Below are 14,432 nucleotides of genomic sequence, written 5' to 3'. Positions count from 1 at the left end.
ATTCCATTTATAAAACAGTAAGAGCATAATTGATGTTTGTATTTATCTTTTAATATTTCAAACTAAAAGTGACTGGCCTCGTAACTTGGGGATAGAAAGCAGTTTTCAGCCTTTCTGAGTTTTGATCTCAACTGCCTGGACTACAGTGCTGGTATGAGGAAGTCACTTTCTCGAGCCAAGTTTGAGCGTAGCCAACTGCACCCACATTGCAAAGCACCTCCTTTTGTTTCCCGTCCTTCCTGTAAATGAAGTGAAAAAAGCTTCGGATTTTTAGTGAAAAATGGCCCAGGGAAAAATAGAGGTAAAAGAAATTGATGACGGAATCTTAAAAAAAAAAAAAATGGTACTGATGAACCCAGTGATCAGGGCAAGAACAAGGATGCAGAGAGTGGACTGGAGGGCACGGGGCGGGGGCGGGGTGCCAAGGGGAAGCTGGGGTGAAGTGAGAGAGTAGCAAAGACATACATACACTACCAACTGTAAAATAGACAGCTAGTGGGAAGCTGCTATATAACACAGGGAGGTCAACTCGATGATGGGAGGTCAACTCGATGATGGGTGATGCCTTAGAGGGCCTGGACGGGGAGGGTGGGAGGGAGTCACGGGAGGGAGGGGATATGCGGATATATGTATAAACACAGCTGATTCACTTTGGGGTACCTCAAAAGCTGGTACAAGAGTGTAAAGCAATTATATTCCAGTGAAGAGCTTAAAAAAAAAAGTGATGGTTTAAAAGGAGGACAAGGTGTGTACTTAGCCACATTTTAGAGCTAAAAGAACTAAGGGTTAAGGTTGAAGAGTTGTCCTGTTACTACTGCTGGTAAGTGGTAGGAACAAGACAAGGGTTTTGGATAAATCACACTGAAGTGAATAGCTCCTCATTACCTGTGACAGACAGACCCTCTACTGAGTTTTACGGGGGAATCACATACTCGAAGGTGTGTATCTGTGCCTCTGCAGGCCTGGCAGGGTCTCCGTCTGATTCATCCTGAGCTGGCCCAGCACCACCAGCAGCACACTGATGCTGTGCTTCCTACGTGTCGGGCACTTTTCAAGCACTTTATATATTGTTTTTTTTCCCAAGAACTTTTATTGAGATACAATTGACATACAGTAAACTGCATATATTTAAAGTGTACAATTTGATATTTTTTTCTTATTAGTAATGTATATATGGCAATTCCAATCTCCCAATTCATTCCCGCCCCTCCCCCCCCCCGCTTATATATTATTTAAACATTATAACCTTGTTTAAACTTTGTGGGTGTTTTAAACCCCGATTTTATAAATGAGGAACTAGCTGGAGAAAGGTTAACTTGTCCAAGGTCACACGGCTGGTAGATGGTAGAGCTGGGATTTGAACCAGCAGCCTGGCTGCCGAGTCCCTGCTCTCCCTCACCCTGCTGCACCACCTCTCGATACACAGTGGGAGGCGTTCCAGCCCCAACAGCCCCAATCCCCAGGAAGACCAATGCTTCACAGCAGGACAAATGCCGCAAGAGTTCCTGCCATTTCTACCTCGAAGATTCACAAGGTGAGTGACTTGTCAGGAGACGGGACAAGGTCTAACAGTTAACCCAAAGGTAAGAGGAAAAGGGAACATTTTAATTCAAGGTTGAGGCCTCTCAGGGACAAGAAAAACTTGAGAACGAGGAAAAATTTGAGAACAATAAGGCATACAAACCAGACTTGTTTGGAGATAGCAAAGCCAACAACCATGACAGAACTCTCAAAATTAAACAAAGGCGTTGGTTTATTTTTAAATGTAATTTGGGGTATGTTTCTACTCTGTTCTTAGCCTTGGGAATTTCCATTGAGAGATTCTTTCTAGTGGGTATTAGCTTTATGTAAGGGAAAAGCTAGGTTGTGGGGTTTCCTAGAAGGCAGCATCCATTCGTTACCTGTGCACACACTCCAGAGCACATACCTTGAACTGAGCCTCTGGGGGCCCGGTGATAATTACCATCCTCACTTTAGCATCTGGCGCTTCAGCTGGAGCGATCTGTAACAGACCCAGTGAAGGGTTATGACACTTTCAGGTGCCACTACGAGAAATGTTACACAGACCAGCCTGTCATTTGCACATGATTTACTGAAATGTACAACGAAAGCCTTCTGGAAGGAAGTTACAGAGAGGCAGTGATCAATGTGGGTTCATTAGTTATGGCTCCTGCCATATACTGTGTACTTATACTGTGTACTTACACTGTGCCTGGCCGTAAGGTAAAAGTCCACATGCAGCCTCTAGCTAATCCTCACTGTTTCGTCTGCTTCACAAATGGGGGGGGCCTGAAGGCTGGAGAAGTGGAGTCGCGTGGCCTGTGATCACAAAGGCCGCAGAGCTGGAGGGAGAGCTGGGTCTGGCTCCACCGTCATGTTCCTCATGGCTACCGCCCACCAGTGGTGCTCAAAGCGTGGTCCTTGGCGCACACGCATCACAACACCCTGGGCTTCCTGTATGTGCAAGGTTTGTGAACCTAGCAGTTTCTAAGACTGGCTACATTCCCCCAAAGTACACTCAGAGTAACGTATGGAATACACTAACGTTAATTTGGCACAAGAAAAGTAAACTCAGACTTTCCTATTTTGGCAGAGCATATGAAATCACATAAAAAGCCTGGGCTGGGGAATGTTGCAGAGACTGCTGAAGGGAGAAGAAACCAGCACTGCCCCAGTAAGAAACGATTTGGGCAGTTGGCTGGTAGGAATTGTTTTAAAAGAAAAAAAATTTGCTAGGTATTTGCTGTGCAGGAAGCAACTCCCGGGACTTCCCTTTTGGTGGCCCAATGCTTAAGGCTCTGCACTTCCAATGCAGGGGGCCCAGGTTCAATCCCTGGTCAGGGAACTAGATCCCACATGCCGCAACTAGGAGTTCACATGGCACAACTAAAGATCCTCCATGCCGCAACTAAGACCTGGTGCAGCCAAATAAATTAATATTAAAAAAAAGCAGCAGCAATTACCTAAGAATAGGAAGCCAAAAACAACAACAAAAACAAAAAACACACAACTAAATCCACCCCAAGCACCACTCTATATGATCACTGTCTGTCACTTAGAGTCTAGTAGATCTTTCCCTACAGGTTTACAAATCAAAAGAATATTTTTACTTTTAATACAGTCATGCTTTCTCCCTCCCTCAAAATAAAGCTAACATTTCTGTTAATCAGACCCAAATTGGTATTGTTTGTACTTTATGCTGGGCTACAGAACTTTAGTCTGTTTTACAGACTAATTCTGAGTCTGTAGAACAAGCAATACTTACTTCTTTTTAGACCAGACTCTTAGAATTATTCACAGGAAACCCCTAGAAAGAAGGTATCATTCTTCATCTTTCTGATTATGGTTTTCTTTTTTAAAAAGGACGGTTGTCAATACTGGTGGTAGAGGGCTGGGCTAAGGCACTCACACACGGAGGCTAGGAGTACAAATTGCTATAATCTCTCAAAAGCCTGAAGAAAGCACATACCCTGTGACTCACCAAATTTACTTCTATAGACTGACATTAAAGGATAAAGTTGTATATGACAATTTGGCCAAAGGAACTCTGTCCATCACTGTGCAGGATCAATTAGGAACAATCTTAACCTCTAATAAGTTAACACAAGTAATTATGGTTTGGTGACACCAAATATATGCCTATTAAATAAGTACATATATGGAAATTTACATCATGGAAATCTAGAAAAAGTGTTAAAGAGTGCCGATGAATCTTTCAGATTATGCATGTTTCAGATTTTTTGGAAACAAAAACGTTTTAACCTCATCATAAAACCTCTATGAAAGCCAGAAAGAAAAAGAGCTGAATCTCTAAATACCCAATTCTTCTTGTTCATGAAATGTTCGTTGCAGTTTTTCCAAAACAAATCTGCTAGGTTCTTTTTGCATGTGTGAGCATGTTTTAAAGGTCAACTCGTTAATCAGGAAACTAGCAGGATAGTACAGTTAGTTCACCACTTGGTCTTTCATCATCTTTCCCTTTACCTACTTATTCATTTTGGCTGCATTTTCTGCTCACCTATTTTTTTTTTAAATCATTTCCTGTAAGAGAGCACATGAGGGGTTTCCTGTGTGTTTCGCTTTTTTTATGAACTGTGTAGTTTACATACAGTAAAACTCACTCTTGGTAACAAATGCGTCGTTGCGAATACCACCAGTCAACATAAAAACAGCTCCTATCACTCAAAATTTCCCTCATACTGCCTATGTTTTCAACCCCTCCTTCACCTCCAATCCTAGCAACCACTGATTTTTTTCCCTCCATTTCCACAGTTCTGTCTTTTCCAGAATTTTCATGTAAGTGGAATCACACAGTATGTGGCCTTTCGAGTGTTACTTCTTCCTCTTAGCATAACATGTGCGATTCACTCAAGCTGTCGCGTGTATCGATGGTCCCCTCCTTTTTACTGCTAGGTAATATTTATTATGTAGATGGGCCACAGTTTATGCATTTGCCAGCTGACAAACACTTGCTTCTTCCCCATTTCCCAGTTATAAATAAAGATGCTACAAACATTTAAGTGCAGTGTGGGTTTTTTATATTCTAATAAAAAATTTTGTAAAATATTTGTAACAATAAAACCTCTGGTAGACTGATGTTTTCCTGAAGAAAGCTGTAACTCTATCAAGCCTTTGTCAATCTGCACATTCCTTAAAACACAAAAGGACCACAGCCATCATTTGGGAGTGTGAGGGACCAAGGCCACCCCTGGGGAAGATGAGCTGGAAGGAATGTGTGTCCAGGGACGTGGTGGGGCAGAATCACCACTGCAGCACTGGATCGCGTGTCTACAGACTACTTTTCCTGGAGAGAGAATTTAACTTACCTTGTTTAAGCTAGTGTCACTTGGAGTTTTCTGTCACACCCTCATGTAACCCCAGGATAGATGCCCCTTTCAACTCAAATTACAAAGTGGCAGGAAGACTCACGTTTCTGTAACTTGCTGTCCTTAAAGCACCAGGAGAGCCACAGCTGGCAGAACAGTACCTTAATAGAAGCTCCTGCAAAGCGAGAAAGCTGTTTGATGTGCTGGCCCTGCTTGCCGATGATGGCGCCGACAGACAGGGCTGGGATGAACAGGTGGACAGTCTCCGTCTCTGACTGCTGCTGGAAGACAGAGACAGGACGCTCATGCTTACTGCATACGTATCGGGCTGTATCGCGGGCACAGGGATGGGAGCATTCTCATACTGTTAGAAATACTAGGACAGTTTTAGGAAAACCACCACACTAAGTTGACATGATGCGTACCTAACAAGTCGAGAAGCTCTATATTCATCCTGAAAGCGTTAGCATTTAAGGTGCCACTTTTCTCTGTACAATTTTCTTAAAGTTTACAGATTTAAAACAAATTTTGTGCCACTTAATGTTGGTCCACCAAATGACATCACCACTCTTACCAGCCAAAAATTTCTAGTGGCAGTAACAGCTCCCTCTTCTCCCTGTAAGCCCAGCGTGGAGGCAGAGAGCACAGAGCCCGGAGCGCCACAAACCTCCGGGGGGCCCTCACACTCAGCGGCAGGAGCCCGTCCACTTACTTGGGGCTCCACACGCCCTCAGCAGAAGGCGGGTCCCGAAGATGTGGTGTACTCATACTACTGGGTAGGAATTTTTCCTAAGTCTTTAGGTTCCTTCCTCTGAAGCAAAGATTTTTTAAAAAATAAGAACACTAGTTATAACAAAAGGCTTGGCTGATTCTTTAAATAAAAGGAAAACCTTTGGCCAATTTACCCATTATAAAAATGGAACTGAGTTAAGGGAAAGGATATCACACAAGACAAAAACTAAGATACAACACTGTCAATAAATCTGAACATGTCCAAAACTTGTCTAGAATGACCAAAATCAAAAACTTACACTGATCAAATAACTGTTGACTCTACAACCAACTAACTGCCTTAAGTGCCAAGCCCAAATAGCTTTGATTTTTTTTTTCAGGCCAAACAATCAGGAAGAATGACAACAACCCAGTGAAAAGGAGGATAGGAAACTAGAAAAGAACAGGCAGACATGTTTCATAAAGGGAAGTGTATGAAATAAAAATAGGAGCATACTACCAATAATAGTGTTTGCTTTTTTTACTTGCCTTTTTCGTTTGCTTGTTTGACCTTAACAATACACCTTGGACACCATGTCGTGTGTCCCTCCTATGTCTCCACCTCCTTCTGTGAACTGTATTCCTGACAGCTGATTGCTCTCATCCCTATTATGTGCATGTGTACAGTTTCCAATTTTCAACTAATGCATCTAATGCTGCAATCAAATCTTTGTACAAAAAATTTTGTTCCCTTGTAGGAATACCTCTAGCGCATAAATTCTTAGGCTAGCACTACTGAGTCAAAGGGCCTGAACATTTAAAACTGATTAATATTATCAAATTATCATAAAAAAGGGTTTCCACTCAGTCCACACAGAATGGTGGCATTCCAGTTAAGACACTCACGGCGCACTCGAAGGCTACCTTTGTGTTGTTTGTGAGTAGTGGAAGAGGGGCAACAAGCATGCTGAGGCAAGACGTGAGGCTTCAGAGGAAGACAGCTGTGATCAGGGGCAAGTCCTTTGTGGTGAGAGTGTGAGTTTCCCGTTTGAGCTGCTGTGCATTTACACCTCACACCTGATCCAGCTGATAAGAACTAAGAACATTCCCATTTTAAAGATGAGAAAACGGAGCTAGAGAGATTGTTACATGCACAAGGTCATATACTGACTGGTGTTGGAGTCAAGATTCAAACCTGGGCTTCTCTATCTCCTAAGCTATGTTCGCAGAAAATGAGGATACACCCCGACTGCAACAGGTATGGGTGTGCTTTGCAATATACACAGAGCTGCAGGAGTGACTGAAGACAAATGCCCAGCAGAGCTCTCAGGGACGTGCTCCTTGCCCTGGTTGTATCACTCTTCTCTCCATCTGCGTTGGTCTGACTTATATGAGTCCAAAAAATGTGTCATGTATGGGTGGCAAAAGCTTAAGCCTCTGATCATCCACATGCTGAAAGGGGCATCAGAGACAGTCCATGAAAAGTCTTCTTTACTTTGAAGAATAAGGAAAACTAAAGATTAAGAATGATGTTAAGGAAGGAAGGGCAAAAGGTATAAACTTCTAGTTATAAAATAAATAAGTCCTGGGGATGTCACGTACAGCATGGTGACTACAGTTAATACTGTATCACGTATTTGAAAGTTGCTAACAGTAGATCTTAAAAGTTCTCATCACAGTAAGGAAATTGTTGTAACTATGTGTGGTGATTAACTAACTATACTTACTGTGGTGATCATTTTGCAGTAGATACAAACATTGAATCACCTGAAAATGTTGTATGTCAATTATACCTCAGCTTTAAAATTTACAAAATAAAAAATGAGTTTAACTGAATCACGAAAAGAAAAAGAAAAGACGCTCTACTAAAACAAGGAAAAGAAATCAACAGATTTGTTGTCTCATCTGCATACATCCATCTTAAGCATGTGTTAGACACTTTTAACTGAAACGTAAGGGTTTCAATGTTTGTTTCCACTATGAGAAGAAAATAATGACATCACAGAAAAATTGTCCCCCCAAAAAATCCCCAATTCCTTTATCTCTCCCTGACAGTTATTTTGCTATATCTGAGGATGCTATTTTAAAAACCTTTAGAAAGTTTAGTTTCAAATTTTTCCCTAATTTGTCTAACACTGCAATCAAATCTTTAAACGTAAATTTTGTGCCCCTGTACAAATACTTCTAAGATTTTATGTAATAAAAATGCTAGATCGGAGATGAACATTTAAAATTGACTGATATTTCCAAATTCTCATGCTATTTAATTTATCTTATGGTCAATAAATGTGTAAAAGAGGGAAGTCATTTTGGTTTGAAACATGCCTTTCACACTTACAAAAACTAAGCAATGTGTGATTCTAGACCCCATGCCTCTTTTCCTACACATAGAAATCATCCGAACTCTGCTTTTTTAAGTCTCTTCCTTTCTCTGTAACCACCCCGCCCCTGCCACCATGTACCTCCCTCATTTCCTATACAAGTTAACCTAAAATTCAACTCCAGAAAATATTCTTGACAAAAAACATTGTACACACTTTGCATCTTCGGCATCTCTATAAACAGAGGTGCATATTATATTCTTTACAACTTGGGATTTCTTTGCTATTTCCTATGTTGCCCAGGTTGTTGTAACATACTGCAGGTCCTAACAGAGCTGTCAGTCTAATGAAGATTCTTAGAACACACACACCAGAAGAGGTTTTGCCTTCCCACTGAACTCTTGACTGGACATTTGTGAAAGAGGCCTGTCCTGCAGAGCCTGGCCAAGTCAACTTCTGCTATTCATCACTGAAGAATAACCAAATAAAATTATCTCATTCTTCAGTATTTCCAAGTCATAAGAACAGCGCTTCTCTTTGGAAAGCACCGTACCTCACAGCCTGCCAGGGTGTTATGCAATTACCTTATACCACTTATTTCAGAGGGACAGTTTAAGGCCTCTCTTATTTTAATGCTGAAGTAATGCTGACCTTGTCCATAAACTGTGCTCAATGTTAACATCAACTTATTTTGTCACTGTGGTCCTTATATTAAAACTGGTTTGTTCATCTTAACCAATTTTTTAAAGTAAAGATTGGATCTAACTATTTTATCTCACTGAGAACGTCCATGCAATGTTCTTCTGAATAATCCACTTTTTTTTTTGGGGGGGGGGGGGGGGAGTTGGGGGTCTGGCAGTAATAAAACCCTTTCTAAGGATAAGACTAAATCTAACGTGTAACTAGCCCAGGTCCTGCCGCATTGTATTCTGCCATGACTATACAATTATTTGCTTTCTGGGCCGTGTTCCAGAAATATTTTATACTGCTTAAAACACACAAAAAATGTAGAAAGATAAGACAAAGGAGGTGAAGAAATAAGAGGATAGGGACCTCAACAGAAAAGATAAAAGCAGAATTGGTGTTATTATACAAATTTGGCTCTAAGCTTCCTAGCAGCTACTTAAAGAAAAAAATTAGTTACATGATTTACCATATCTTCAAGAGAAAAAAAAACTGTTTGTTTAGTAAAACTACTTTTCCTGGGACTGACCCCAGAGAGCAACTTCTGCATGTCCTCAGCAGACTCAGGTAACAGGCATCACCCTCAGAGCCCAAGTCCTGGAGCCTCACAAGTGTGGCCTGAGCATGTCTCAGCCTAGAAGATACCAACAACTACAGCTACAAGAAAAGCTCACAGGCAGGAACTGTGTTGTAGTCTCACTCTCACAAGCTGAACAAAAGCAAAATCATCTTTCTGATACAGTGATGGATGAGAGGCTATAGACGCTTTTGTTGAACGGATTTTTCGGGGGTGGAGTAAGAGGTAATAAATCCAATACGGAGACTAAGAGTAAACTTAAAAGCTGAGTGAAGTTTTGGAAAAGAAATGGTGATCAGTAGAGAAGGGCTAAAAGGACCAAACTATAACAGAAAGAAGGGGCAAAGACATAAAGGAAGCATCAGGATGCAGACAGAAAAAAGCTCCACTGGGATGAAAACGGAAGCAACAGAAACCTAAAAGGCAGGTTAGAGGGAAGCAAACGAAGCACGCCAGGAGCCAGTGCGCTGGACTGACGGACAGCGGTGTGTACTCTTGGCCATAGCACCTGAATGAAGAGGTGACTCTTCAGATGTCTGAAGCTTCATGAAGATGTTTCTGAATGCCACCTAAATCCCCTTGTTCCAGTTCCACATCCATCAAGCATATCCCTGACCATAAATTACTTTTCAAGGAAAATTTCCTCTGGGACTACAAGGCACCTCGCATAAACACCCTGCCTACTGGACAGGCATTAACCTGGCACATTCTCATATGGGATTCTGCATGGTAAGCCATGTTTTCAGGATTAGAACACCCAGGTAAGCATACAAGTTTTACGTATAAAACTAAGATACCAGACTTCCCTGGTGGCGCAGTGGTTAAGAATCTGCCTGCCAACGCAGGGGACGTGAGTTCGATCCCTGGTCAGGGAAGATCCCACATGCTGTGGAGCAACTAAGCCCATGAGCCACAACTACTGCGCCTGTGCTCTAGAGCCCTCGAGCCACAACTATTGAGCCCACGTGCCACAACTACTGAGTCCCGCTTGCCTAGAGCCCGTGCTCTGCAACAAGAGAAGCCACCACAACGAGAAGCCCGTGCACCACAATGAAGAGTAGCCCCCGCTCACCGCTACTAGAGAAAAGCCCACGCAGGGCAACAAAGACCCAACGCAGCCAATCAATCAACCAATCAAACACTAAGAAACCAGAACATGGGTTATGATGTCTCTTCCACCTGTGAATCTAAGACTCTGAGATGAGCTTAAAAAACTCCTCAGCACGAACCTATAGTGTTACACACTCTCTGCATGTAAGTTAATGTTCAGCTGCGTTATCCCGAACTCCTCTTCCTAAACCTTCAGAGGTGAAACGTACTCAGGACACAAGCTGCTTCCCAATAGGTTTCTGCCAGATGCCTATTGGCAAAACTTCCTTTGGGCTTCTTGGCAGGCTCTATGCTATAGCTTGAAATAACAGAAGAACAAAGCTGCTTAACTGAAAGTTTGCGTAACTGGTGAAGTCTGCCAATGATTAACTCCCAATCATCTATCATGAGGAGATACAAGAAGGAGCAAACAGTAAGGTTAAGTGTATATACTTTGTGGGAAACAGAACCTAAGACATCACAAAGGCACGGAGACGTGCATGCCAGCCAACAAGACCAGCCTCCAGGAACCTGGGAGAATGCCAGTGTCTCCCTCTGGGGGAGGTGGGGGGAGGGTATTTTGTTTGTTTTGTTCTAATGGATTTTGGTCTGGAACTGGAATTGAGTGTACTCAACGTCGTGACCTGAACAGAATATTTAAGTTTAAAAAAAAAAAAAAAAAGGCAAAGAAAGCTTCTCTCTATAACTAAGTAACCAAGAGATAACAAATATATACAATGAGTTACTTACTTTGGAATTGTTTATTAACAAGAGCTGCACCCACAGTAAGAATTCCTAAAGAGCAGCACTAAGAGACTCCATGAGAATCATTTGATTTAACAATCCCTTTCCAATTATAAGATATTTTGTTTCTTAAAGAGCACTTCAACCTAGGCAAGACCTAAGAAAGTGTTCACCTTTCTTGCCTCTTCCATAAGCAGAAAGCTAGCAATTTTAAGATTACACTATTGTTCTAGAGACTTGGGAAGACTCTAGAGATGCTATCAAAATTATGAAGACAACAGCACTTGAGCTAACTGTGCCAACCCCCACACAAGCTGCCAGGGCCATCCAGCTATGGATGCTGTTGTGTGCGATGCCAACTCCAGCTCTTGCTCTGCTCACTGGCTGCCAACTGCCTCTTCCCTACTGTTTGAGCATTTCTGAAAGGAGCATTTCCTGTCATTTATAAACTCAAAGTTTGCCAATTAAGTACTGCATGAGCCAGCTGCTAGGCAGGAACTAGAGACTTTTTGTCTGTTGGAAGAACCAACTCTTTGGCTCTATTGGAAAAATCAACCTGGCAGGTTCCAGGAAGAAGAGTATGTTTGGCGGGGGGGCGAGGCGAGAGGGATGGATGGGCAAAGTTCTGGAATAGAACAGAGGCAAGTGATTGATCCATAGATAAGATGCACTAATTCTACTTTCATGCTACAAAAGAGAAGTGAGAAAACATGAGTAGAAAAATGAAACAACTCTAAAAGGGGAAGCAGTACATAAAAATAGAGTCAGATTTAGTCATCAAAACCTACTCCTTGAGCTTCCTAGGTGGCTCAGTGGTTGAGAATCCGCCTGCCAATGCAGGGAACACAGGTTCAATCCCTACTCCAGGAATATCCCACATGCCACGGAGCAACTAAGCCCGTGTGCCACAACTACTGAGCCTATGCTCTTAAAAAAAAAAAAGAAAAAGAAAAGAAAAAAAAAAAACCCTACTCCTTGCCAGGCAATATATATTTAAAGTAAAAGCAGAGATGTGCTGCTAACCTACAGGCATCAAGGATAAAGAGCTTGTCTTAGTGAGTAACCTGACTGCTCTGCGAGAGCTGCTGCACAACAGGCAGCTTCTTAGCAGCAGCTGGAGATGCAATGCAGGAGTATCGTCAAGTGCTGAGAGCAGACACCTGCCAACCTCTAATTCTCTAATCCAGTTTTTAAATGTAGGCAGACCTCACAGACACTGCAGGTTCAGTTCCAGACCACCGCATTAAAGTGAGTATCACAATAAAGTGAGTCACACAGATTTTTTTGTTTCCCCGTGCATGTAAGTTATGTTTCTACTATAACTGTCATCTATTAAGTGTGCAATAGCCACAGGGAGATCAGCTTGATGCTTTGTGAAGACCTAAAGGGGTGGGATAGGGAGGGTGGGAGGGAGGCTTAGGAGGGAGGGGATATGGGGATATATGTATACATATAGCTGGTTCACTTTGTTGTACAGCAGAAACTAACAATACTATAAAGCAATTATACTCCAATAAAGATAGATAGATAGATAAAGACTGCTCAAGAGGGGAAAATGTGCAATAGCATTATGTCTAAAAAATGTAAATACCTTATTAAAAATAATGCTATAGGAAAAATGGCTCCGACAGATTTGCTCGACTTACTGCAAACCTTCAATTTGTAAGAAACATATTCGAATTCTATAAAAACTAGAAATGTCTGACCCGAAAGAATAGTCCTTAGATATAATTCATCTAGCTTGGTTTCTTCTCTGTGTAGATAAGAAACCCAGAGCAAAGAGGAGACGGACCTACAGTGACACATACAGAGCTGGCTGGGCCTGGGTTCTCCCTCCAGGGCTCTTCGCTTTTCGCACCCATCCCCTTTAGCACCAAGGTACAAACACATGAATCAGCCACTTCACGGCACCTTCAGCTATGGTGCAAAGCTTCAGAAAACGCATAATCAATCTATTCACACTTGATATGAAATTTTGATGCCTACCCCTAGATTAATGGGCTTTGCTATATGGTTTCTAGGCCCAAAGAGGTCTGAAGTGGCAGATGAGCTGCAAGGGAAGATGCAAATGTTGCCGACAGCAAAGGCAGAAACACACACACACTCCAAGATCACGGCAAAAGCTCAGCACCCCTGACAGCCTGGTGGCTTCAAGGACAGGCAAAGCAAATTCTCATTCTTCCAGGGATAAAATATGAACAATCTCAGCAATCTGTGTTCTCTGCAGAATCCCAGTGGCATTTTACTCTAGATGTATTCTAGGCACTGACAGAATGGAATCCCCCACCTTTTTCCCTTGGACATTTCCACATCTCCCTACAGCAGGTACTACTCACTACTTTATGTGATTAAGAGAGCCAAATAGGAAGGGAGAGGTAAAAACAAATTCAAGAGGGAAGATCCTAGAATGTTCATTTTATTTCACGATTGTCCACCTCCAATTATTGATGATGCAACTGAATTGTGACCTTCTTTCAAAAAAATTATTGTATAGAGTGTCTGCTAGGCTGCATTTATTTTTATACTATCACTGGTCTCCTATTTCTGACCTCAGGAAAAATGCAGCTCTTAAAATGTGAATATAAAAATAAGGATTATAAGCCACTTGCTTATAAAACAAATAAAAGCTGTTTAATATTTGCACACAAACACACATTCACAACAGACTTGTGGGCACAACTACCTGAGCTCAGACATTAGTACAGACATTCAAAATGGAAACTGTGTCTGGTCTTTACTGACCTTTCAAAGTAGTAAACTTTCAGGTGAAGTTCAAGATGAAGGAAGCCTTTTTAAAATCTCTTCCTTCAACATTTAAAAATAACTAACCTCTATCCCCCTCCTCAAAGTCTCAAACTTTTCTTTTGATATCTGAAAACATACATTGACAACCCTACCACCCAAGAACTTTAAAAGAAGTAACTCACGTGTCTACTCTACAAAGATAAGAAGGTCCTAGTGACAAGAACTGGAAAGCCTGTGCAGGCTCCAAACTGATGAGAGATCACGCGGGGACCGGGTTTTACATTAAGAGTTTTCCCAATCAGCATTTAATGTCACACTACTAGAGGGCAACAAAGTCTGACTGTGTCCCTTTGATTTCAACCCCCTCAACCACACAGAAAGCCAAGGCACGTTGTCTTACCTCAAACTGTGGGTAAGGAGGAGTCATAGCTGAAGGGGGCCCTGAGGTGGGAGGTGGCATCCCTGAAGTGGGTGGAAACAGACCCAAGGCATTCAGATTTAATCCAGGAATTAAATGTGCTTGAAGCTGCAATGGTAAAAAGGTCCCTTCATTTTACAATTACAAGATCATATGTAAGTGAGCATTTATACGTGATAATATCCAGATTGTGACCTCTTGTCTGGTAAAGAAAAAAAATCATTTTATGACGCAAATTTTAGAACAAAGCAGATGTTTTGTGTGATTATACTTGAGTATATAGGTTATGTCTGTTTATAACTCTTGATATTTTAAAA

The 14,432-nt window shown here is 41.8% G+C and overlaps 1 protein-coding gene across 2 annotated transcripts in view; it reads right to left on the bottom strand.

The window, feature by feature from the left end:
* IGF2BP3 (insulin like growth factor 2 mRNA binding protein 3) overlaps window positions 1-14,432 on the bottom strand; it is a 131,001-nt gene that overhangs the window by 2,582 nt on the left and 113,987 nt on the right. The window contains exons 10-12 of one of the 2 annotated variants that reach the window (XM_057733057.1): window positions 14,098-14,223; window positions 4,988-5,107; window positions 1,928-2,002 (exon numbers count right to left, since the gene is read on the bottom strand). In XM_057733057.1, coding sequence (XP_057589040.1) covers window positions 1,928-2,002; window positions 4,988-5,107; window positions 14,098-14,223 — 321 coding nt within the window. The remainder of the gene's footprint in view (window positions 1-1,927; window positions 2,003-4,987; window positions 5,108-14,097; window positions 14,224-14,432) is intronic. The other variant, XM_057733059.1, reaches the window with a different exon arrangement.

The sequence above is a fragment of the Hippopotamus amphibius genome, chromosome 4 (genome assembly GCF_030028045.1).
Source record: "Hippopotamus amphibius kiboko isolate mHipAmp2 chromosome 4, mHipAmp2.hap2, whole genome shotgun sequence".
Lineage (NCBI taxonomy): Eukaryota > Metazoa > Chordata > Mammalia > Artiodactyla > Hippopotamidae > Hippopotamus > Hippopotamus amphibius.
This window is presented reverse-complemented; position numbering and strand designations above follow the sequence as displayed.